This window comes from Phacochoerus africanus, chromosome 16 (assembly GCF_016906955.1).
Source record: "Phacochoerus africanus isolate WHEZ1 chromosome 16, ROS_Pafr_v1, whole genome shotgun sequence".
Classification (NCBI taxonomy): domain Eukaryota; kingdom Metazoa; phylum Chordata; class Mammalia; order Artiodactyla; family Suidae; genus Phacochoerus; species Phacochoerus africanus.
This window is the reverse complement of record NC_062559.1, coordinates 26,040,672-26,066,572: the sequence shown is the minus strand read 5'-3', so window position 1 is coordinate 26,066,572 and position 25,901 is coordinate 26,040,672. Positions and strand designations below refer to the sequence as shown.

Below are 25,901 nucleotides of genomic sequence, written 5' to 3'. Positions count from 1 at the left end.
AAAATTCGAGAACCAAACTAACAACAAATAAATAATACTGAGCTCAGAGGAGGAAGGATTGCTGTGGGGTGAAGTGGCCTGGGAAAGCTTCACATAGGAAGTGGCCACTGAGCTGGGACCTCAAGGCCAAGTGCAAGGTGAACTTATGGAGAGGAAGGTATGTCAGGGAAGCACCATGATGTGAGCAAACTAGAGGGCAAAGGATATGGGGAATGTTAGAGGCAATGGCTGGACACGGTTGGCCCATCTGGTGGTGTAGAGGGACAAGTGTGAACAATTTAGGGACCGGTTTGGAAAAATACGTTAAGTAGAAGATTTTATTCTGCAGGGACCTAGGAATGCAGCAGAGATTGCTAGTTGAAACAAACACCCATTTGCCCCCCTTTTTTCCTTCTTTGGCTGCTCCACAGCATATGGAATTCCCAGACCAGGGATCAGATCGAAGCTGTAGTTGCCACCTAAGCCACAGCTATGGCAACCCCGGATCCTTAACCCACTATGCTGGCCTGGGATTGAACCTGTGTCCCAGCTTTCCCAAGACCCTTCTAGCAGTGCGATGTGAATGAAAGCAATGCATGCTTCTGGGTATGTCCTCCAAAGGAAGAAGCATGCCTCCCCGCCTTCCACTTTCTGCTTTCTCCAGCCTGCTGCCTGAAATGTGGAAGTAGAATGTGCCATTTGGGACCAGATGAATAACGAGAACACCTCAGCACAGCAGAGCTTCAAGAGAGGAGTCTGAGTCCCTGACAGCCTCAGGCAGTCAAGCCTTGGACTTCTCCCACATGTATGCTTTATGAAATACAAAGTCACTTCTACTTTTTTTTAAGCCACTGTATATGGCAGCCAACCGTGCATGCTGAGCTGTGGCTTCCCTGTGGTCCTCATTTAGCCAGGCAAGGCCTGGGATGGCAGTCACCTCTGACCTTCATGTACCTAATGTGCTATATAAATGACATATACACGAACGAATTGGCGAGATCTGTCTGAGTTAAAACAGGGGACCCCTGGAAGCGTTTCAGTAAGGAAGGGACATGATAAGAATTGTGTTTTACAAGAGTTAACTTGAGGAACATATAGCAGATCGGTGTTGTCTGGGGCTTGAAGTGGGTTTGGAAGGATTTATGGCAAAGGGGCATGGTAGAGCTTTTTGAGATGATGAAATTTTCTGTATTGGATTATGGTTTAAATCAGTACTTAAAATAGGTTTATATATATCCTCAATAAATTGATTAAAGAAATTAAATTGGCTCTATGTGAGAAATAGAACAATGGGAGGAGACAAGAGGTGGAGAGAAAGAGTTCCCGTTGTGGCTCAGTCGGTTAATAGCGTGACTAGTATCCATGAGGACGCAGGTTCGATCCCTGGCCTCACTCAGTGGGTTAAGGATCCAACGTTGCTGCAGGCTGTGGTGTATGTTGCAGATGCAGCTCAGATCTGACATTGATGTGGCTGTGGCGTAGGCTGGCAGCTACAGCTCCAATTCTCCCCCTAGCCTGGGAACTTCCATATGCTATGGGTGTGGCCCTAAAAAGAAAAAAGCTGAGAAGAACAATTTGTGACTTCAAAAAAAGCTTTGGATAATTTGGACTTGTTCTAGGGAAAGAGTGGTGAAATGACATTGACAAAAGAGTCATTTTGAGGGAGGGAGGAAATAACAGATTTTGGAGACAAATTGGGCCTGGACCTATGGATTCACATGTGGGAGGATCTGCCTTTTCTATGTGAGGCATGAGCTGAGCTTCCTCACAGGCTGCTGAAGACACCAGGTTGAAAAACGGAGAGAGGGACACAGAGTGCCATCAATTACTAGTTAAATATATTAACTCAGTCTCTTCGAGTCCCTTTTTTCATGTGTAAAATGAGGTTAGGGATGCTTATAGATTGCAAAAAGTTGTGAAGAACAGAGACAAAAATGTGGCAAACACTTGGCACCCTCTGGCTGGGCACCTAGTAGGCACCCGTGAATGCATGAGACACAGAATGGTTGTAATCACATATTATAATGAAAACAAAATAAACTTTCAAGAGGATATCAAAGACTCCCCTACATGTGTTTCTAGGAAGTGCTTGGATGTGAGGAAATAAGAACTCAGTTAGTAGGAAAGACAAATCCACTTGTAATCACAGGTTGATGGGGGGGGGGGTCAGGTGCAGCAACATGGCCATTGGCAGTATTATTTTAAAAGGAGGCAGCTCCTTTTGCCACAGACGTTTCAGTGATGTGCTCATTTCTCTTTTCTTTACCTCCCTTGACTCACGCACAGGAGTAGCAGTTGAGACAAAAAGAAGCTCTCTCGTAGCCTGCTGCTTAAGATTCCCCTCAGATTAAGATTTGGTGCTCAGCCCATTTCCTGTCAGCCTTCCTGAGATGGGAAAGCAACGCATAAAAATCCTCAGGCTCCGCAGTGAACACTCCTGAGCTCCAGACTGAAATTTACAGCCGCCTGTAGACACCTCCATCTGCACGCCTGGCGGGCACGTCCAACCCAGCACAGCCCAAAGCAAATGAATAACCCTCCCACACCCCCATCCCCTCCAGTCCTCTATGTGGGTTCATGCCATTGCCGATTGACCAGGTTCAAACTAGACAGTGCTGTTTTTTCACTTCTCATCTCACACTCCCCCATATCAGTCTGCTGTCAATTTGTGTGGATTCACCCTTTTGTTATCTCTTCTCTGCATGATGATTTTTTTATTTCCATTGTTCTGGTGATGCTTATTCTCTCTCCTGGACCACAGCAGCAGCAGTCTGGCCAATCCCCCGCCAGAGGCTCCAGCATTCTCCTAGACCAGGCAGAGGATGGCCCACGCTGGGGAGTCGTGTACTGGATGGACTTGTCCCCTGTCCCTGGTTTCTCGCTTGGCTAATCCAGTTAAATTTCTGAAGCATAAATCACTTCTCTTCCTGAAAATACTTCACGACTCACTATCGAATGCACAAAATGAAGTCCCCAAGCCCAAAGTTAACCTATTTCCTTTCCCACAGTATCGCTTCAAGCATTCTGTGCTGTCTAACCATCTTAAATGGCAGGCTCTGTCCCCCAAATAATGTAACTATTTAATCTCAGAGTTGCCATGGCTCATGGAGTATCTTGCATGAACTAGATAAGCCCCCCTCTTCCTTCCTGACTCGGCTTGAAGGCCCATCTCCTTTATCTCATGTCCCAAGGCACACCCTCACTGAGTAGTCCTACATTAATCTGACCGATGGGTAGCTCAAGTGGCACAACCAGGTTTTACAGTGAGTGCCAGAGCACAGACACTACCTCTGCTGTCATCTCTGAATCTCCAGGGCACTTTGAATTGACTAATTCAGCAGTCTAAAAATAATTTTCTTAATTTCTTATTTTAGGAAATGGTGTTTTTGGTTTTTTGTTTTTACAAAAGAAACCTTTATAAAAACAGCAAAAAAACCCATTTATTTGTTTGCCATGTACCCAGTGAATTCCCTCAGCTCTACCATGTTAAATACTCTTTTTAAAGTCCCTCGCAGTTTTATTATTCCAGGTGCACTGCTACGATAATAGGCCTTTGTAGTCCCGAGCTATAAATGTCATTTGTTCCCATTAAGCAAGTGTCTAAAAAGTATATGAGATGATTTCTAAATTTATGTTGACTATTCTAGGGAGGATTAAGTCAGGTAATATATCCAAAATGTAGAAACTGACTATAATTTGAAGAATTTCTTTTTTTCACTGAGCTCAACACAACGTATGCTGCTTCTTTCTGTGATAGTCAGATATGTCAAAAGCAAAGCAGTCAAATTTAACTGTTACCCAAATAATTCACATACTAGAGCTGTCTCAGTTACTTGAGCATTTTAAGTGAAATTATGAAGTTGGGGGAATCGAGGAAACAAGGAAAAGGGATGCTTTTGGTTCTGATTAATGAAGTTACCTACTAGATTTTTTTAATTTAATTTAATTCTTATTTTATATTGGAGTACAGTTGATTTACAATGTTGTGTTAGTTTCAGGTGTACAGCAAAGTGATTCAGTTGTACACATACGTATCTATTTTCCTTTTCAGATTCTTTTTCCATGTAGGTTATTACAGAAGACTGAGTAGAAGTCCGTGTGCTATACAGGAAGTCCTTGTTGATTAGCTATTTTCTATAAAGTAGTGTGTAAATGTTAATCCCAAACTCCTAATTTATCCCTCCCCTCCCACCTTTCCCCTTGGTAACCACAAGTTTTGTTTCAAAGTCTGTGAGTGTGTTTGTTGTGTAAGCAAGTTCATTTGTATCCTTTTTTAGATTCCACATAAAAGCAGTATCATGCAGTATTTGTCTTTGACCTACTTCACTTAGTAAGATAATCTCTAGGTCCATCTATGTTGTACAAGTGGCATTATTTCATTCTTTTTTGTGGCTGAGTAATATTTCAGTGTGTATACAGGCACCACATCTTCTTTATCCAATCCTCTATTGATGGACATTTAAGTTGCTTGCATATCCTGGCTATTTGAAATACTGCTGCAATAAACAATGAGGTGTATGTATTTTTTGGAATTCAATTTTTATTTAGATTATGGGAAAGATGAAATCTGGCAGTTGATTTCAAATATTGTATTTCTTAGACTCATTTTCTTTTAAAAATTACTGTAGGAAACTGGAATGTGAAAACCTTGAGAAGATAAGTTGACATAATGGGCATATTTTATCAGACAAAACATTATTTATCATTTAGCTCAAAAAGAAAATTTGAAAAGTAAATGGGTAATTTTTTTTTGTCATTTCTCAGTGAAGATGCATACTCTTACAGATTCGTTCCAAATTTTGGAAGTGGTAAGTATTCCTTTATTCAATAATTTTTCTCATATTTTCCCCCATTGCTAATCTTTCTGAGTAGTGAAAGTGCTTATTACGTATAAAAATTGACACAAAAAACTTTTACTCTCTAGAAAATATTTATTGACACATTTCAATTTTCTTTCCATTTTCTGAGAAATAAACATAATACACAAAATACAGTAAAATGCACTTTTCCCATTTCAAATAAATATAGTTTACTCTTGTAAAAAATTTAATAATCTGTGTAATTCACCACAGTATCTTAATCAGTGAAATAAGGCAAAGAAAATCTCTAGTTAAACGGTCACTTATTTTCATGACTCTTAAGAGTTTTTGCTGGAGAAAAGGAAAACTATTCTCTGTAGAAGTATCTGGAGACTTGGAGACTGCTGTGTCTTGTTTGGAGAAGGCAAAGATAAGCTCCTTTATAAAGTGTTTAGTGTCAAAAATGAGTCTCAGTTTAGCAGAAAAATAGCATCTAGGTCTTTGTTGAATGACCTAAGTTATGTGTAAACTTTTTCATTAATACTTCCTAGAGACCAGACTATATTCTGAATTATAATGATTCTCTGCATCATGCTAGTAATTTTTCAAAATTAGTGGTTAGGTATATAAATTAACAGTTATGCATGTAATATAAACCCAAGACAGAATTTTAAAGCTCTATAAACAGGAAAGGTTAAAAATAACGGTGCTATACAGGACAAATTTATCCTTTTCACAATTGTTATTCTTAATGTTATAAGAATTGAAATCTACTGAATTATACAGACTCAACACAGACTCTTATATACACATATATCCCTGATCAGTTTAAGACAATGTTTTAGTTTGCTCTTATAAGTAACAAGAATAGTTTTAGTAACCAGCAAAAGTCACATTTAGGTAGTCACCAATTTTCAGAGTGTACTTACGTGTAACCTATCTACCCTCACAAGAACAGATCACCAAGTAATAAAAGTCATTAGTACTAACTTCCTATGTTAGCAGTTATTTGGAACTTTATATACTAGCAAGCTTATGGAAGTAGATCAAACTTTACTATATAGCTCCAGTCCCACCCTAGCGTGGCTTGTTTACATGGACGCAGAAATGTAAACTACATTTCTACATTTCAAGCTACACCAAAGCATAATCCTCAAAGGGTAACTGTGTTCTGTAAAAATTTTACACAGGCTATAGACCTGGTATTAGATCTGCCCTCAGCATTATAAAGGGCATCAGCTACCACCCAGGTGATGCCTTATATAACACATGGAACTTTTCCCTCTTTCTTTTCAAGAGTGGGACATTATGCACTTGGGTATCCTTTTATGGCCACATTTTTATTTCTACACATTTCTGAAACAGTTAAGTTGTGTGCTCAAATAATTCACAAGTCCAATAAAATAAATCTGTGGTTTCCTTCTCTGACATTCTCTATAATTCCTCCATCTCAAAGTGTGTGTTAAAGCTGTTTGCCATGGATGTGTGTTCAAAGATCCTTGACAGGCTTGGTTTCCACAGTTCCACGGAGTGGCAAGGCAGGTGCTGAGTGGTGTCATTCTTCAGGGACATCATTTGGTCTGTCCCAGGCTCCCTTCTGTCGTAGTAGAGAGCCCAGAGCAGAGTAATGGTGAGAATCATGGCCAGGATCTGTGTCACTCCAATGGAGATCCCCAGAAACCTAAGCACCTGCAGCTGTTTGGTGCCTCTCAAGAAGGAATACATTTTCTTGCCGCAACCCTGAAAAAGAAATAACACAGTCCACATTACTTTGGATGTGTTACAGAGAGGCCAAATAGGGAAAACAAATCACCTGTATCAGTGAGTGGAACCAAACGACTTGAATTAAAAACTTGAACGCAGTGACTCTCCACAGGGAACAGCTAGAAGCAGCTGGAGGAAAGCAGGAGGTATACAGTCTTTGGAAAGCTGCCCACGTACTTCTGAGGAACCTACTCCTTCTTCTAGCTTCCGCACAACCTGAAATCAAGAACCACTGGTAAAATACATCGAGAGCAGAGGCTGGCAAACCTGTTTTTATAAAAGGCCAGACAGTAAATCTTTTAGGCTGTGCAGCTCACATAGTCCTTACGCCCCCGCCCCCCCACCCATCTCTGCCACTGTACCCTGACAGCAGCCGTAGATGGTATGTAAATGAACGCACGTGGCTGTGATGCAATGAAATTTCACAGACACAAAAGACAGGAGGACGTACTTGAGGCTCAGGCCATATAGACTGCTGACCCCCTGATATAGACTGTTCTGAAATTTTTGAAAATAATGCGTCATCATTACTATTATTGGTATTCGCTGTTAGATGGTAGCTCCTTTGGTCAGAGACTTTTCCCCAAGGATCAAAAATGCTTCCTCAGTCTGTTGCTGAAACATGCCAGTGGGTGGACATCCATCTGCTCCCCTCCTACTTCACACATGCACACACACTTCTGTCTATGGCAGAAATACACGTGGGGGAATTTCTGGCATGACACCAAGTTTTAATGCTACTAGGTAAGGGTCTGAAAAGTATCTTTAGCTCCCCTGAAGGCTAAAGACATCAGATTTAAAAGATTAGCAAGGTTTTTGTTGGTGCTTCATTTTAAGTATAAAAGGCTAAGGAGTGTCTATGTTAGACATAGAAGACAATTCAGAAAGAAAAGGAGAGGAAGGGAAAAAAAGAGAAGGAAAAGCCATGGCCAAAGAAAATGAGGGCAAGAGGGAGCAAAAAAAAGAAAGTAGAACAAAACAAACAATTGTCATAAGTCACCTATTAGATGACCAGCACTTAGGCTACTGGCCACACCACCCTGAACGTGCCCAATCTCGTCAAAATTGTTTCTGCCCCTGAGACGATAGGTCAGGAGTCTCCTCATTAAGCAAAGAAATATTTAACATAGTTTGGAAAGAGACCTTCAACAATACTTAAAAAGGTTTAGCTTCAGATGTTTGGAAAATTAACTTATAGGAACACATCACTTCACATCATTGCTAAGTAACACGGACACCTAATCATCACATCCATCTTTAAAGAAATTGATATGAAATGGCTTTGTATTATTTAGTTGCTTCCTTAACTCTGTTTTCAGTACTTCTTATAAATATGGATCTTTAAAGAATAAAGAATCGGCATGGGCATACCAATATTTTGGTGATAATAATTACAATAAATTCCACAATTAAACATGAACTACTCAAGACATACGTATGCTAATGATTCAACCCTGTGAAGTGCTATGAGTTAACTGTTGGTTGATTTTTACCTTTTCAGTAGTCTCTGGTGCTTAAATTTTACCCACATAGTTCTTTCTATTGGCATAAGATCTCCCCCCCCCCTTTAGGCTAAGTCACTCTAAGCTGAATAACTACGGAAAAGGTAGTATTTCTTTTTAAAATATGTGAATTACACAAAGCAGAGATTGATAACTAAGCTATGGTCTACTGTGTTTCATATTTTGTTCTCAGGTAAAGTTTGTTTCAATTTTATTTTAAACAATCACATTTTTTTAAAATACAGTAAATTATATCACCTAGGATGGTTTGGGAATGTTCTAGAGTGGGAGGGGAACTTGGAAGTCAATACACTCAACTTCTTAACTTTAAAGAGTATGGCTAAAAAGCACTTCTAGAATGCCACCCGCAAAACTGGCAAAGAAAGGACCTCTGAATAGTCTCTCCCCCATAGAAGCAATGAAAGTACTAGTGAAAATTGTCAGAAGCAACTTTTTTTTAGAACTCTGGAAATTAACCAAATGCTTGCAGCAATCTGAGGAGCATTTATTCAAGGAAAGCACCTGCACCTCAGTAAGAACAGCAAGCTTTGTGGCATTTTAATTTGCTCTACTCCCATCTCCCCTCCCCTGCTCTGCAGGAGCCTTGAAAATAAACAGCCCACAATTATGGTAAAAGCCAGTGGTCTGGCAGCCACTAGAGGCAACAGAATACGGTTGGAGCTCCTTCAAGGCCCCATTCTCAGAGAATTCTCGTTATATATCCTATCTGGTGATTCCCTAGAAGAGCTCACTTGCAAGGCTGTCTTTATTTGACTTGACTCACAGATCAACCATGGCAACAACCTTTCCCCTGGGAATATTTGTCAAAAGCATTTAGAGGTAACTGTTCAACACCGAGGCGTCTGAGGCAGTGGATAACAGTTGCACACAATGGGCTAGTCAAAAGCTTAAAAGGAAAAGCTAGAGAATGTGAAGTCCATAGGTGCTTTGGCAAAAGCTTCCTGGAGATCTAGAAAGTTACATAAGTGAGTAGGGCTGCTCACGCCCAGGGCTGTGCATATATTCAGGAAAGACTCTCACCTCTGGCTAACCCTGAGGCTCCATGCACCCTTGGCAAAGGGTGGAAGACTTACTGGTTCCAGGTATCTAAGGAAATCTCTGCTCATTCATTAAGTGACCAACTAAGCTAAGTGAGCAGAGATTTCAGTGGCCACACATATCAAAAAGTACAGACTATACAGAACTACTTCAGAAAAGTAATTAATGAACAAACACAAACAACAATAAACTTTGAGAAGCCAGGAATATGATTTCCATAGTTGCCATATTATATTATTTTAAATACCCAATTATCAAGAACAACAAAAATCACAACACATGTAAAGAAACAAAAGATTCTGGTTCATACACACAAAGGTGCATTCACGCACGTGCAAGCACACAGACACAAATCCATTAAAAACTTAAAAAAAAAAAAAACTTCTAAAGAGAACTGCCTGCATCACTAAACAGCTCTTTCCACGTGGAGACACCACTGATTCTTAAGTGTTTCCTTCTTGAAAACTGTCTTCTCAATAAGGTCCTAGTTCTGCTCCTGATTGACCTCTTCTCCACAAGGTAGAGAGCCAGAGCTGAAGAGTCGTCATTTTCCCTTTAACCAGTCTCTTCTCCAGGCTAAACATTCCTAGTCCTTACATGTTTTCAAATATATATACTTTGTCACCCAACGATTCTTCCTGGATTGTGCTGATTTTGTCAACGTTTCTTTGAAAATAAAACTGATTTTTAACTTTAAAAAACTAGAAAATGCAATAAAATATTAAGACAATCCAGGCTATTGTGGATCATTTTGGATTCCAGTGAAAGTGCCTCCAGAAGAGTGGACTTGGGATTGTGTCACCATGGCTCATAGCAGGACCTGGTCTCCTTAGAGGTCACGAGGGCCAAAGGTCATCTCAACGTCTAAGTGGGCAAGTGTGGTTTATTCCAAGCAAAGATTCAAGTTAGCCTCCTCAATTCTTACAAGTCAGTCAATCTTATCACTTCCTCATTTAGTTTACAAAGCTAACCCCCAAACAAGAAGAATGTTAATATTTAGTTTAGAACTACATTTGTAGTCAAAATGCATTAAATTATATTTTATAAGAGCCTATTATGAGTCCTTCATAAAGAGATGTTATCTATAGATTATTTAAAATAAATGAAATAAATTGATGTCTCTAGGTATTCTAAATTATACCCAAGTATCAAACCAGACCACTATACTCTGCCAGGCTAGAATATATTAACCTGTGCCCTTCCATATTATTTTCCACTGAAGGGTACTCTAATGATACTTACTGAAGAACACTATAAGAAATTGCTCTAAAAAAATTGTGAAAAATAATATTAGAGATTTTTCCTACATAACTTAAGAGTAGTAGATAGTCCCACTTGAAAAACATGCTTTAGCATTTTGCTCCCTCTGAAAAACTGGAATACTTACCCTCCAAACATTAAAATGATGCAGATAATTATGTCTCCTTTCACCTGTGTATTCAGAAAGCTCAGGGGCAAATATGAAACTCAACATCAGTAATCCCATTTGCCTTCATGTTAATCATGTCTAATGACTCTTTCCTTAATCCAGACTTTCATTAGCTAGTTATGTATTTTCCCTTCCAGTTTTATTGAGCTATAGTTGACATACAGTCCTGTATATAAATTTAATGTGTACAGCATAACAATTTGACTCACATATAACATGAAACTCTCATCACAATAAGTTTAATGATTATCCATCATCTCATATAGATACAAAATAAAAGAAAAAGAAGAAACATTTTTTCCTTGTGATGAGACCTCAGGATTTACTCTCTGAACAACTTTATATATATATATACCATTCAGCAGTCTTAATTAGATTAATACATCCCTAGAACTTGTCCATGTTATTTTCATTCCTAATTCACTGTGTTCTTTTGTTGTATGCTACACTACATTATTTAGTTTAAAAAAAGACACAAGGTGTAAATATATAAATAAAAGCCCAGAGCTCTCTATACTTTGATAACTCAGGGGGCACTACCGAAACTTGAAGTACATTAGATATCATGCTAAAGTTAAGGATTAACTCTCCGAAAGAATATTGTTCTTCTTGAGAAGACAGTATTTTTCTAGATTTCTCTGTGTAAAATAATTGTCTGCCTCGGCCACTCCCTAGTCTTCATAGAAACAGGTCCAGGGTTCGGGGTCCATTCTGCATCACCCCCTTTGAAGTGATTCGATCTGAACACAAATTGTGAGCCTATTTTGAGCCAGTCAAATAATTATGCAGAAGGTTTACACTTTTCCATGTAAACTTGGACATTTTTGTTGAAGACACTAAGTCAAGAGAAGAAAAAAATGTAGATGTGTCTCTATATAATCTATTGGACTATTCATAGATATTTAGTCGCATAAACAAACATTTCTGTTGAGGGAGTCAAAAGAGGAAATACACGTTAGAGTTCAAAACTGCATTCCATTTCACAAAGGTCTTTTTTTTTTTTAATTCAAAATAGGAAAGAACCGAATCGCCCTTATTTGCTTTTCTCAAAATAAAACGCTCTGAATTAATTTGCCTTGAATATGTTTTCTCCCTAAATAAAGCTAGGTTAGCCCTACATTAATAACCTCAGATAATTCAAAGGTATGAAATAGACAAGTTGGTTAACCCACTTTTATTTGCTGCAATATTAAAATTCTGGTCAATTGTAAATAACAACACTACCTTTTTATCAGAGAAAAATCACTAATCCCTATATTTCCTGGAATCTATTTGAAGGCATGTCAGGATGCCTCATTTCACTTGAGGAAATTAGACACTTGAAATTATTCTCTGATCTATCTCCAAAATGAGTTTCTAAATTTAGAAGAACCCCCGCGGCTTTACAGTACTCAATATTCACAGGCCACATCAAATAATTAGGCAGACTTCTAAGGGGCTTATAAAGATAAAGTATAAATAAAATCTACATGCCAATATATGCCAGTGTTGATATTTCTGTAATTTATTTTTCATAATAAACATAATACTCAAGTCTGAAATGACCGTGTTAATTATCAAGTCCAAATATACAACACCAGTCCTATTTATTTTAAAATTGAAAAACTGAGTCATGGAAGTTCATGAGTTCATGAACTTCAAAGAGATTGGAGCAAAAGTTCGTATCTTAAGCTATGCAGGGAAATAAAATCTTGCTTTAAAAAAATTAAACATCAGGTAATAAAATGCACAATAGGACTTCCTGTTCTCATAAGAGTGAGGTTAGCTACAGTGTGGAGGTTCCTCAAAAAACTAAAAATAGAACTATCATATGATCTACCAATCCCTCTCCTGGCCATCTATCTGGAGAAAACCATACTTTGAAAAGATACACGCACCCCAGTCTTCACAGAAGCACTAGTTACAATAGCCAAGACACGGAAGCAGTCTAAATGTCCATCAACAGACCAATGGATAAAGAAGACGTGGTACATATTTACAATGGAATACCACTCAGCCATAAAAAAGAATGAAATACTGTCATTTGCAGCAACATGGATAGACCTAGAAATTAGGGTACTAAGTGAAGTTAGACAGTGAAAGACAAATATCATATGATATCCCTTATATGTGGAATCTCAAAAAAAAAAAAAAAGGAGAGAAATGAAGTTATTTGCAAAACAGAAACAGACTCATAGACTGAAAAACTTATGGTTACCAAAGGGGATGGACTGGGGGTTTGGAATTGGCATATGCACACTGAGGTATATGGAATGATTGGCCATTGAAAACATGCTGAATAGCACAGAGAATTCTACCCAATATTCTGTGATAATCTATGTGGGAAAAGAATCTGAAAGAGAATGGATATGTGCATATGTATGAGTGAATCACTTTGTTGTACTGCAGAAATTATCACAACCTTGTAAATCAACTATACTTCAATAAAACTTTGATTTTTTTTTTAAAGAGTAAGGTTAACCAAACCCATACGTAGGATATGCAGTAAAGTCTTTTTATATTTCAAAAAGTGACAGGCCTTCAATCTAACTTAATCCTCCCAAGATCCCCATTAGAAAGGCAAAATCCTTAAGTTTAAAAGGCTGCATTTATTGAACATTTTTCATTTTTACCAAAAAATATGTGGTTATGAAGAAACTGGCATCAGGAAATCCAGAAGGTGGTATTCTCCATAGGGAGGCCAGTTCCAGGAGCGGGCATCGCCTGCCTGACTGAGCAGACCATGCACAAATTGCTCACTCAGACGCTGTCTCTCTTTTTGTTCACCTAAATGTCCACCTAAATGTCCTTAAGTGGGAAAATGTGAAAACAAGCAACGTAGGAAACCACAGAAAGTCCCCCAAACCTCGACCTGAAAAACCTCCCTTTAGCCAGTACAAATATAGCTAGAAAAGGCGTGTTTTCCTGTCATTACCACCAAATTAGGGGCCATTTGGTTAGTTACAAATCTAACCAGAGATCACCGATTTTTCTATTTAGTTTAGTTAATCAATATGTGAATCAATTCCTGTTCTTACTGTCATTATTATCACTAGCTTCTACCATGCACTGAAGATCTGTGTTTATTTCATGTCTAGTAGTTTGCCAAGGGTTTCTTACTAAGTAGCTCTATATTTGTAAAATTTTGAGATAGGTTCTATTATGATCTCATTTAATAAAGAAGGAAATTGAAGTTTAGAAGTGAAATATCTACAAATACTCAGCTCGCTCCTCACCATATATTCCACATCTTGAAATTTTAGTGTCTAAAAGCATAGGCTTTGGAACCAAATATATCGGATTTCAGTTACTGACTAGCTCTACAAAATTTGACTGGGCTCACTTTTTTTTTTTTTTTTGCCTTTTGGGGCCACACTCGTGGCATATGGAGATTCCCAGACTAAGGTCTAATTGGAGATATAGCTGCCAGCCTACACCACAACCACAGCAAGCCAGATCTAAGCCACATCTGAACTTGCACCACAGCTCATGGCAATGCTGGATCCTTAAGCCACTGAGCGAGGCCAGGGATCAAACCCGAAACCTCATGGTTACTAGTCAGATTCGTTTCCATTGTGCCACAACGGGACTCCTGTGCCTCACTTTTCTCACCTATAAAATGGGAGTAATAATACTGTATCTTCACAGAAATATTTTAGGGCCTCAATGAGGTAACACATGTAAAATACTTGCTCATAGAGCTGTATACGTGTGTCTCCTATTTGAAAAATTCCATGTGTACTTTTCAATCCCTAATTTACTTTAACTCTCAGCTACCTCTGTAGGATATACTGCAAACAGGTACTATTCTAAGGGTTATAAACATGCTAATTCACGCTCCCAATAACCTGAGATGGGGATCCTCATTTTACAAGTGATAAAAATGAAGCACAGAGAGGTTAAAAACTTGCCCAAGATCACACAGCTAGTAAGGAGCAGAGGGGAACTTAACCCAGAGAGTCTAGCTTTGGAGCCTAGTCTTAACCTCTGAAGCTCACCTCCTCACAAAGGAAAACTCATTCCTAAAATCCTCTCCTTACCTGCCTTTCAGGACACTGCTTTCCATTTCTTCTCTGCCTACAATAGGTGCCTTCTCCTCTGTCCTTACAGGTTGCCATTCCCCCACTTCTGTTCTCAGCTGCATATATTACACCACCTGCATGTGTGGTCTTACCTCCTCCTATGCATTTATTGCCTCATACACACTGATAACACCTGTAAACTGTTAGTCACCCCATCTGTCCTAGTCTGTTCTCCACTCTTCACAGTAAGTAGAATTTTCTATGGGAACTCAGCCTCCCTGTCAGAGACCATATTTCCCAGGCTCCCTTGCAGCTAAGCACAGCCATGGGAGCCAATGCATTGTGAGCAGAGGAGACGAAGGCAAAGCTTTATAGACTGCATGTTCTCTTTCCCACCTCTTCCTTCTCCCCTCTGACTGGACCTGGAAGAAGACAGGACCAACTCTGGCAGACAGGTGTTAAAAAAGGCAAAGCTGTCTCTCCATCCTGAGCCCCTTGGATGAACTTGGGCAGCACGGCGGCCTGGCAGCCTAGATCAGCCGACAGGTGTACACCAGAAATAGAGCCCCACCTACCTCATCCATGCCATTGTATCTGGAGTCAGCACTGTCCCAATTAGTATAGACAAAATCCAGATCTCCGGCTGAGTTCTGTCTCCTGAGCTTCATATTTCCTTCCGGGTTTCTGCACATGGAGGGCCTGACGGGAACCTTAAACGGAACACTTCCAAAATGGAACTAATCAAGTTCAACTGCTCCCCTCAATAAATAGCTTTTTCCTCTCTCTAGGGTCCTAGCCAGTGTCAGGCGTCCTTGTCCTTAGAGCTTCCCTGTCCCTCACTCCCCACCCCCACCCCCGTCATTATTCTGTTCATTTTCCTGCTTCAGTATCTTTCACCTTCATCCACTCTTTTCCTTCCTCAATGGCACATATGCACCCCAACCCTTCTAATCACTCACTTGAATTACCTGCACCAGTTTTCTACCTGACGTCCCTGCCTCAAGACCTAATTCTCACCTCCACTCATGCTCCACAACGCCCACGGAATGATTCTGCAGCACGAATCTAAAACTATTACTTTGTGAGGTCAAAATACTATAACAGCTTTTATATTATACACTCTAAAGTCAAAATTTGCAAGTCTCCACTAATAACACACAAGAGGAAAAGTTGTTTGAATAGTGAATCGGTAATAGGAAACTCACAGTTGAACCGTGTTTGAGTGAAAGAAAAGAAGAAGGCATTTGTATACCTGAAGCAAAACTGGCAGAACAGTTCAGGGCCTGATTAGATCAAGCCAAGCTGGAGGATTAGAGGGATGTCCCCCCCACCAAGCCCAAACTGGTCCTGCAGGGCTTTGAATGATAAAACAGATATCACCCCCAAGTCCAAGTCAACCTGATCCTTGCCAGCAGTTACTGAGAGATAATGAAGTCAGCAGAGAGGCAGGAGGGAATGTCTTTGACTTTATATAAAAGAACCCCGAGAATAGAATTTCATGGGGATATTCCATCTGAATAACCACTGAGCTTGAAAGCTGCCTCCTATTTACTATCTGGGCAGGAGCGTCTATGCATGTTTATCTGAGAATGGAGCTTCATTATGAATAAACCAGATCCCACGACGACTCCATCCTAAGCCTTCCTTCCCTAACAATGCCGTGAATTTATGAACATGTTTGTCTTTTTATTGGGCCACTATTTTCAGCATAAAATGTGTGCCTTAGCAGGACATGTAAGGCTCTTCACAAGCCAGCGCCTGCCCTGTCTGGCCCCCCTCAGGCCCATGCTCCAGCTGTGCTGTCTTCCTTCCAGATTTAACTTTGCACCATGATCTCTCTCCCTGAAATGCCCTTTTGGGCCCCATGCTACCCAAATGTTTTCTACAACTGGCTAACACCCACTCCCCCTTTAAGATTGGAGGCCCAGGGAATCACCACCCTCTCCACGTTTTCCCACGGCACATCTCAATCATAAAGACACGGGCAATTAAGCATTGCCCGGAGTTCCCGCTGTGGCTCAGTGGTTGCGAACCTGACTAGTATCCATGAGGATTCGGGTTCGATCCCTGGCTCCGCTCGGTGGGTTAAGGATCCAGCTTTGCTGTGAGCTGCAGCATAGACTGCAGAGGCAGTTTAGATCTGGGGTTGCTACGGCTGTGAGGTGGGCCGGCAGCTGCAGCTCTGATTCAACCCCTAGCCTGGGAACTTCTACATGCCTCGAATGTGGCCCTAAAAAGCAAAAAAAGAAAAGGGGGATTGGCCCCCCCATGCCAGGCTCCATGTTGTGCCCCAATTCAATTCAAGATCAACTCATTGCTGCCTCTTGTTCTAGCCACTGATGTGCGGATCTGACCAACTTCACATTCATGTAACTGGGCAGTACATGTCACTAGCAACTTAAGAGCAGAATTACCTGGGAGGAAAATCATCAGTCCCGTAAGTAGGTAGAGCTTGCCAGAAGGCCACCCCCACCCCCGCATCCTTCGGTACCCACAACGCTCTGTTTCTTCCTCTGGCTCAAAAGCTGAGATAACATTTATGCATCTGGGAAGTGTGTGCGTGAAAATTATGAGTTGTTTCTCTTTCTCAAAACAGACATATAGTACTGGCTAACCTTTCTAATTCTAACAACCACGTTCACAGGAGAGGCAAGGTTAAGACAAAGTGTGGAGGGCTGGGATACTGCCCAGAAAAAAGAAAAAAAAGAAGAGAAATGTACACAGATTATAAAACATCATTTGCCAAGGACAGCAGGGTGCAGAGGAGATGGGTGAGGCCTGGGCCTCCAATCTAGGTGATGGCTAATATCTTACTCTCAGCTCAGAGAGAGGTTAACACACGACTGAGAGAATAAATGCCTCCAACAAGTCATCCCACATGGTCACCATGAACTGCCCCCACCTTTAGCCCAGGGGAGCAACCCCACATGTCCATTTATTTTCTGTGATCACTGAAGACCTAGACACACCACCATCATTTGGGCATTTTGTCCTGCAAGTCAGGCCTCAGAAAGAGCACAGGGCCTACACACCCACACTCCCGCCCTTCTGTCTCTTTATTTGTATGTAGACATTTTCCATTACTCTAAAAAGAAAGAAACAACCATCTAAAGAGGCAGAAATGCTTTGGGGAAAAATTATCTCCCACAAAGGAAATTATTAAGAGTATGTGATATTCAAACCCAACACCACATGGAACATATCAAGATTAAGGATCAAAAAAAAAAAAAAAAGAAATCCCAAAGGCACACAGCTTCATGGAAAACAGCTCTGTCCGGCCCTCCTTACATAATCTCTATGAATAACAACTTTTCTGAAGAAGTAGTCAATATCTTTTAACAGTAGTCTTTCTCCTAACTACAAAACAAAGAAGTGTGTCTTTGGAAGTATATTTCACTTGACTCTCTCCCTCATGGTTTTACCTTTCAAGTTGGTCCATTTGAAGAAGGGTCTGTTGTAAGCTTGTTTACATCCAGTTATCTCTCTCGAGGTGGCACAGAGGAGGAAAATGGCACTGTAATTTCTTTGAGGAGATGTGTAAGCTCCATTCCCTATTTGAGACAGCAAACACTGTAACTTCCCTAACCTCTGGTTCTTCCCATTTTAGGGATGGATCCCCAAGACACGCTGATAAAAGCTATGGATCCTAGTCACTGAAAAAAATGCATATCAAATAACAAAAACAATTTCAGCCTTATCGCTTTTCCCTCGAAGCGCAGGCCCCTGGAAAAAGGGCTGGCAGTCCCCGCTCTACAGCAACCTCTTCCTCTACCAGCCTCCTTGCTCCTCCTTTCTCTCTTCTCATTCTCCAAGCCAGACTAGAACTTTCGTAAGGGCTATGATGGAAAACCCCGCAGATGAGAGAAGGAAGAGACATGTCTTGGTCCTGTATTTTACCAACTGAAATTCTGAGTCTGATGTTTTGGGGAAGCCAAATCTCACCTGTAGTATTTAGAGAGTGTGGTTACACCAACAATCCCCAAGACCAGAGTAGGAAGCAATCAGGAGTCATTGGCGCAGGTCACCTGCAAGGGGGCTTTTACACTACCAGTTCCCTAGGCTAAAAAAATACCAGATCCTTGTGTGGCTGGATCCTTTGTCCCAGCTGGTCTCTGTTCAAATGTCACCCCCTAAGAGAGCCTATTCTTAAACATCCCATCTTAAGTAGCTCCCTCAGCAATAAAGCTATTCTTCAGCACATGACCCTATTCAGAGGGTTCAAACTGCTTTACCACCATCTGAAATTATTCTTCATTGCTGTTATTTTTTCTTGTTAAATGTCTATATCTCTACCTAGAACATAAGTAATACTGGAGGAGAATTTTTTTTGTTTGCAGCATTATCCGCTGTATCTTCAGCATTCTCAACAGCACTTGGAACCCAGTAGGTACTCAAAACATTTGGAAAGAATGAATGTGATAGAACAAACCTGATGCTTGGAGATATTTTTCCTGTGAATTTTTAGACCCATACTTTCATACTAGTGTATTAACTCATTACAGATATCTGAAGAGTGGTGTGCCAAGCCCAACAGTATCTCTGACGGAAATGTTTTTTAAATGCTCGATAGTTGCTATATTTCTGCTCTGTCATTTTTCACAGGTTTAAATATGTCATAAAATATTATTGGGTCAGGGACCACGCAGGCCACCAGATGGTTGAGAATGATTTATTTCCTTGATTGCAGACTACTGAAGAGAGATTACAGGAAGAAAGCCAGTTCTTATCTCTAAGCTTACAGAATACGAAAGATAAAAGGGACCTTGAAGTTCATCTAGTCCGGATTCACTCTTAATTTAAAAACCTATTCTACCCACCAGTGACAGAGTTATCTGACCTTGACTTTAATATTTTTAGTGATGAGATGCACTATTTTACAGGAGAAACTTTATCACAATTGGATGGATTTTGATGACCAAGGTCTTCCTTCAATTGATTCAAAATTTCCTTCCTGTAACTTCTGGCCCTTTGGAGCAACAATGAATAAGTCTAGGTCCTGTTCAGAATGATGAATTTGAAATATCTGAAGACATCTAAAATATCTCCTCTTAGTACTCACTACTTCAGGATAAATATCCCAAATACCAAGAGCTGTCCCTCACCTGTTTCCCCTCTTGGACTCCCCATCTTCCAGGTGGATGATCTCTGGGCACACTGCAATTAGGAAACATATGTTCTCCAGGGCAAAGTGGAATTAAGTCTTATTTTCAATGATGGGTTTAATTGTACTTGTGCCATAAAGTTACTAAGCGATCTACTTTTGTAAGTCAGCTATGCATATAATTATGCACTATACCATTACCAATATCAGCATCTGCTATTAATTGTAAAATGCAAAAGCAGATTACTCGGATATAATGAACCTCTATCTCTGCGGGAAGCCCATCTAAAGAACTGAAATCTCATAACTGATAATGCCAACTTGCTATTGAAAGTCTTTTGATGAAAATATGAAAAAAAAACCTTTTAAAATAATATGGGCCATCAATTTGCACATGTATAATGGTGTGGCTTCCCTTAACGTTAAAATTCATGTAACCAGCATTTATAGGCATCCTGAAAGGAAAGTATCTCATTATAAATACTACTAGTAAAAGTGAATTCTGCTTTTAAACAAAAAAAAATGTATGAAATGTTTAATTGATTGCTTTTCAACTAACTAATAAAACTGAAGTGAATATATCCATATTCAGACTTTGTGGAAAGATACGGTAAATTTATTCATGTTTTGTCATTCTCATGATCAATATTGGTTATAATTATATTATCAGTATTAATCACTAAAGAAGGTAGAAATTATTACGTACGTAGCCCAGTAATTTCCCATATTGACTTGCCATTCCTGAAAACTAACAAATGGATTAAGTTTACCCTAGGGAGTTGATAGGTTTCAATTCACATGTCTACACTTATATCTATACTGTAATCATCTGGGGGTTTTTTGCTTTTCGTTTTTTAGATTTTTTTCTGCAAAATGGTTCATTATCCCAGGAGGAGGCCCTCTCTGGGGCTCACGTCCCAATAAATGTCTGTCTGTCTGTAATCATCTGTTTCTTTAAAAAATCCTCTTGAGTTATGATGAGTTATGATGTATCTGAATATATCCACAATTATGTCCATGATTAATATCTTAGAAATATTAAGTACAATTTCCTGTTTTATGAAATCAACAGGACTTTAACATTGAACTTGTTAGTTGATCATCCCTACTACAGACACCAATCAATATTCAGTTTCACCTTGAAAAAAAATGAGGGAGTATAATCACTGAGGAACTGAGACACCGATCCAATAATCCTTCATTCAATATATAATATCTTATACATGCCTTTTCATTCAAAGCCAAAATGTTACTAAGCATAATATGTTTAAAATAACATCCAAACACAATATCAGTAGTGTGAGGCATGACCACAATTATTTCGATGATCTTTTAAAATAAACTACCTGGGTTATTCAGTGGCTTCAATGATTCTGATTACAAGTTAATTTTCCTTCCCTCCGAATGCATATGCTGAGGCTCTAATTCCCTGTAACTCAGAATGTGATCTTATTTAGAAACAGAGTGAGTCTTTGCAGATATAAGTAGTTAAGATGAAGTCATATGGGAGAAGGGTAAGCCCCTCGTCCAGAATGACTTGTCTCCATATGAAAAAGGGAAATCCAAAGACAGACGCACACAGGGAGAATGTCACGGAAAGATAAAGGCAGAGGTCTGGGTAATGCTAATACAAGCCAAGGAACACCAGTGACTGCCCAACCACTGGAAGCTGAGGGAGAGGCCCAGAACAAATTCTTCCTCACACATCTCAGAAGGAACCAACCTGCTGACACCTTGGTCTCAGAATCATAACCTTCAGCACTGCAAGACAATAAATATCTACCATTTGAGCCACTCACTTTGTGGTACTTTCTCACCCTAGGAAGACTAATACAATTCTGCATCTCTTGAAAACATGAGGCACTTCACTTTGGGATATGTCTTTGGAGCCCAAACCCTTTCTTTTGGATATCTTTCAACGTCGCATAGCTTTGTCCCCGATGAATTTTCTTAGCAGCCTAAAGTTACCTGTATCTAAGACATGAATCAGATCAAACATTGGCGTGGGTAATCCAGCATCATCTTCATATTTATTAATTTACACTATAAACTAATAAAACTGATTTCTGTGCAATTCCACAACTGACTTCGGCAGACAGCCTAAAAAATGTTTTGAAGGATAGGAGTATTTCTAGAGAAGAACATATATGTATGTACGTGTGTGTGTGTTATATTATGACTGGTATAAATTGCTACTTTATATTAAAATGATTTGTGGTACCTATATACTTGCCTGGGAAATGATCTCAGGCCATCAGCCTGAACAGCCTCCCTTTCACCTGATTTACATGGTGAACCTACATGCTAGATCAAGACTACAGCAAAATGTCTGTAAAGATGGAACTGTCTTATATCTGCGTTGTCCTATACAGGAGATGTTAGTCCCAAGTGGCTATTGAGCACCTAAAACGTGGCTTGCGCACAGGAGGAAATGAAAAATTTAGTTTATTTAACTTTAATTTGAATATCTACACGTGGCTACTGGCTACTCTACTGAAATGGGGTACTTCTAGATTTTAATATCTCCTGCTAATAAAGATTGAAAAGCAATCTTAAAAAAAAAAATGAAGGAATAGGAAAACTTTTTTTTCTTTTTTGACCACCCTCCCTCAGCATATAGAGTTCCCAGGCTAGGCATCAGATCCAAGCTGCAGTTGGGACATAAGCCGAAGCTGTGGCAACACCAGATCCTTAACCCACCGTGCCAGGCCGGGGATTGAACCCGCATCGCAGTGCTCCAGAGAGGTTGCCAATCCTGTTGCGCCACAGCAGGATCTCTGGGAATAGGAAAGCTTCTGCTAACAAAGGAATAACTGGTGATTTTGATAAATTCTCCCAGAAAGCATAAGTACGAAAGTTCCTTGGCCACTTGACAACTGATTTTAATCCCAGCGAGCACCTAACTTCTCTAAATCAGTTACTAAAATGAACATCATGATCATTAGCCAGTAGGGGGACCTGAAGAGTTGAGGACAGCATTTTCTCCGGAGAGTGGAGGTTTTTTTGGTTTTGGTTTTTGTTTTCCCTTACATATGATTTAATCTATGTGGAAATCCTAAAATGTATATTCTGCTCAAGAACTCTCAACTTTGTCTCCCCACATGGCCAGAGTGAGTCACATGCATCTGTTTTCAAAGTACCCATAAGAGGCGGCAATAGAGCTTGGTTCTAGAAAATACAATTCAAAGTCCAATTAATTCCGAACCCTAGTTCTTTCCCAATTTTCTTTGTTAAAATGTGATTAGCGTTCAGATTTTTATACTGATTTTTATCCTTATCCTTTTTCTCCGTAAATCAGAGGAAACGGTTCAGATCCTTTTTATTTGGACAGAAGAGGCAAAATGCCCTGGCATGTTGTTGATTCTTTACTTAAAAGTCATTGCAAGAAAAGTTTTATGCGTGATAAGTTAATGACACATGGCCTTTACCTCTTGATAAAGGTCACTGAGATCTTCCTGGTGGGCTTGTTTAGAACATCCTGGGAATTCCTTAACACAACAAGAATCCGGGGGCCAGTCCATCTCTGTCATTTCCAGCCAGTCGGTGAAATACACAACTCCACAGCACTTGAACTGCCAAAGAAAGACCGGTCAGGCGCAGAAACTACAAAAATATTTTCTTACCTTATAGGAGATTAAATGTTAGATTTCTTCAAGGTTTGTACCCAGAACTAAAGTCAGTACCATCATCACCTAATGATATATGTACGTTCTCCACTGACGACAGAAATGTAGGAAAGGCCTCCGTCAGGGAACAAGTCTGCACACTAATGCCCATAACATGTGAAAAGAGATCAGACATGATGGAGTCTCACCCCCAAAATGTGAGCTCCTCCACAAGGGGTCATACAGGATAAAGTTAGTGCACACGGTAATGAAACAAACAGCTGAAATCTCATGCTTAATATTAAACCTCTAGCTACTAGGGAACAGTTGATCAATCTCTTTGCACATTGCCTAGTTACCAATTTAACTGCTTAACAAATTCAAATATTATATGAAAAGTTTCCATCATCTCTGTAAAAAGATTTGTTGGCCAAGAGCCCACATCACAAAGATTATCTGACTCAGATTCATTAACGGGTAAATTTCCCAAAAATGTTGAGATAAAAACAGGTGTGGCCAGCAAAGTTTTATTTAGCTGAGTGAGAATCTTGAAAAAAAAACCCAAACCTTATACTCCACCACCATAATCTTAGAAGAAACAGTGTGTCTTTAGCTTAAATAAAGTTGGATTTAAGACAAATTATATTGTCTTTTTCTTTTTCTTTTTTTTTAGTCTCCTTTGATGAAGTATTAACAAAAACTTTCTCTGGCCAAGGTTTAGAAACACTGCTTAAGGACATATGTAGATTAGATTCAAAATAATTAACTATGACAATTTTCTGCCCTTGGGTGGGGGTTACTTTTCCTTACAGTCCAAAGCAAGGACTATGGGGCAGTCACTGAGAGGAATTTTGCCAAGAGTGACTGGCTTCGCAAATGATGCAGCCCCAGCAGAACAGTCTGCGCTCAGGGTCAACACTGTATCATAAAATATCACAATCTACCATTTCAAAATTCAACTAAAATAGCCTTTAAAGAATTCTGAACTTCTTATGTAAAATGAAACCAAAAAAAAAAGATTTTACAGTTTTTCATTTGCCTAAAGATCTAATTTTTAAAGAGAAAAAAAAATCTATAAATGATGAGTGACCAATGCTATGAGAGATACTAAAATTTTCCAAGAAACTTTAAAAATATTTTTTCGTATTTTCCTTTCATAAACTTGCTCGAAAAGCCACAAGTATGCCACAAACATCACAAATTAAGTCAAACATAATGTAACATCATGTATTTTACAGAAGGCGTTGAGTAGCCATAAAAAACACGTGTAGTAAAAAGATCACTTTCTAAAAATCATAACCTACATTTCCAAGTCAGTCTTTTTAAAGTCCTTGCACACAGAGAAAACCTAGCTCTCTCATTTCCTAAAGACGTGTGTTTTTCTAGGTTGATGACAGAAGGACCATTCTTAGAATATTCTAACTCCGTCCACAATAGAACAGTCCATTTATCTGGCCTTGTCAGGAAATGAGGTGCTCCACAGAAATGACTTTTCCAAATAACTACAGCATTTCACGTTCAAGGCCAAACACTATTTTTTAACAAGTAACTGAGATTTTTCTTTTTCTTTTTACATAGCTGTTTTTCTTCATCAATAGAAGATACTGGGAGTTCCTGTTAGGAACCCTGCTAGTATCCATGAAGATGTGGGTTCAATCCCTGGCCTTGCTCAGTGGGTTAAGGATCCAGCATTGCCGTGAGCTGTGGTGTAGGCTGCAGATGCAGCTCAGATCCAGCGTTGCTGTGGCTGTGGTATAAGCTGGCACCTGGGGCTCAGATTCCATCCCTAACCTAGAGAACTTCCGTATTCTGCAGCTGTGGCCGTATATAAAAAAAATAAAATAAAATAAAATTTAAAAAAGGAAGGTACTGAATTGGTGCTGAAATTTTTCCTGAAAACTTCCCTCGGCAAACCCATTCTTATGCCACACAGGACGGTGATCTATGTCTCCTTGGAGTGTTCCTGCCTCCTTCAAAATCACACTGCGAAATACGGCCACTCTTGCCAACGTGGGGTCACACCGGAAAGTTCCACCAACATTTTGCACAATCTTCATATGGAATTTAAACCCACGCCATAGCAGCGACCGGGTTAAGGGTCCTGCTTAACTGGAGCCGGTTAAGAGGAACCCTTAACCCGCTGCGCTACAAGAGAATTCCTGTAAATACATTTCTTAGCATCAGGGTTTTTCCCAAGGTATTAAATAAACATCACCGGAGCTTCATTGAGAGTCCACGACAGTGAGGTACCTGCCCAGAACTGCACAGAATGAGGAGTCAGGTAAACGGGTGCCTGACAAGGTCAGTTTTAGGGATGAGGTGTTATTAGCTGAATTTTCCTCCCACCCCCACCACCAAAATTCACCTTGAGGTTCTAACCCCTAGAATGTAACTCTATTTGGAAATAAAGTCTTGACAGAAGTAATTAAGTTAAAATAAGGTCATAAGAGTGATCCTGATCGCATATGACTGATGTCCTTACAAGGAGAGGAAATTTAAACACTGACACAGAAGGAAGATGACCTGAAGAAACAGGAGACGAGAGAAGCCTCAAAAAAAAAAAAAAAAAAAAAAAGCAATGCCCTGATCTCAGACTTCTAGCCTCCAGAGCTGTGGTACTTTGTTATGGGGCAGCCCTGACAAACTAATCCAAGGGGCTTTT

General features: G+C 39.7%; 1 protein-coding gene across 4 annotated transcripts in view; it reads right to left on the bottom strand.

The window, feature by feature from the left end:
* Positions 1–4,890: 4,890 nt before the first annotated feature.
* The window catches only part of TSPAN12 (tetraspanin 12), a 66,831-nt gene continuing 45,820 nt past the window's right edge, over positions 4,891–25,901 (bottom strand). For 3 of the 4 annotated variants that reach the window (XM_047763311.1, XM_047763315.1, XM_047763314.1), the window contains 2 exons: positions 23,063–23,206; positions 4,891–6,518 (listed from right to left, as the gene is read on the bottom strand). In XM_047763311.1, coding sequence (XP_047619267.1) covers positions 6,213–6,518; positions 23,063–23,206 — 450 coding nt within the window. In that variant the 3' untranslated portion in view covers positions 4,891–6,212. The other variant, XM_047763316.1, reaches the window with a different exon arrangement.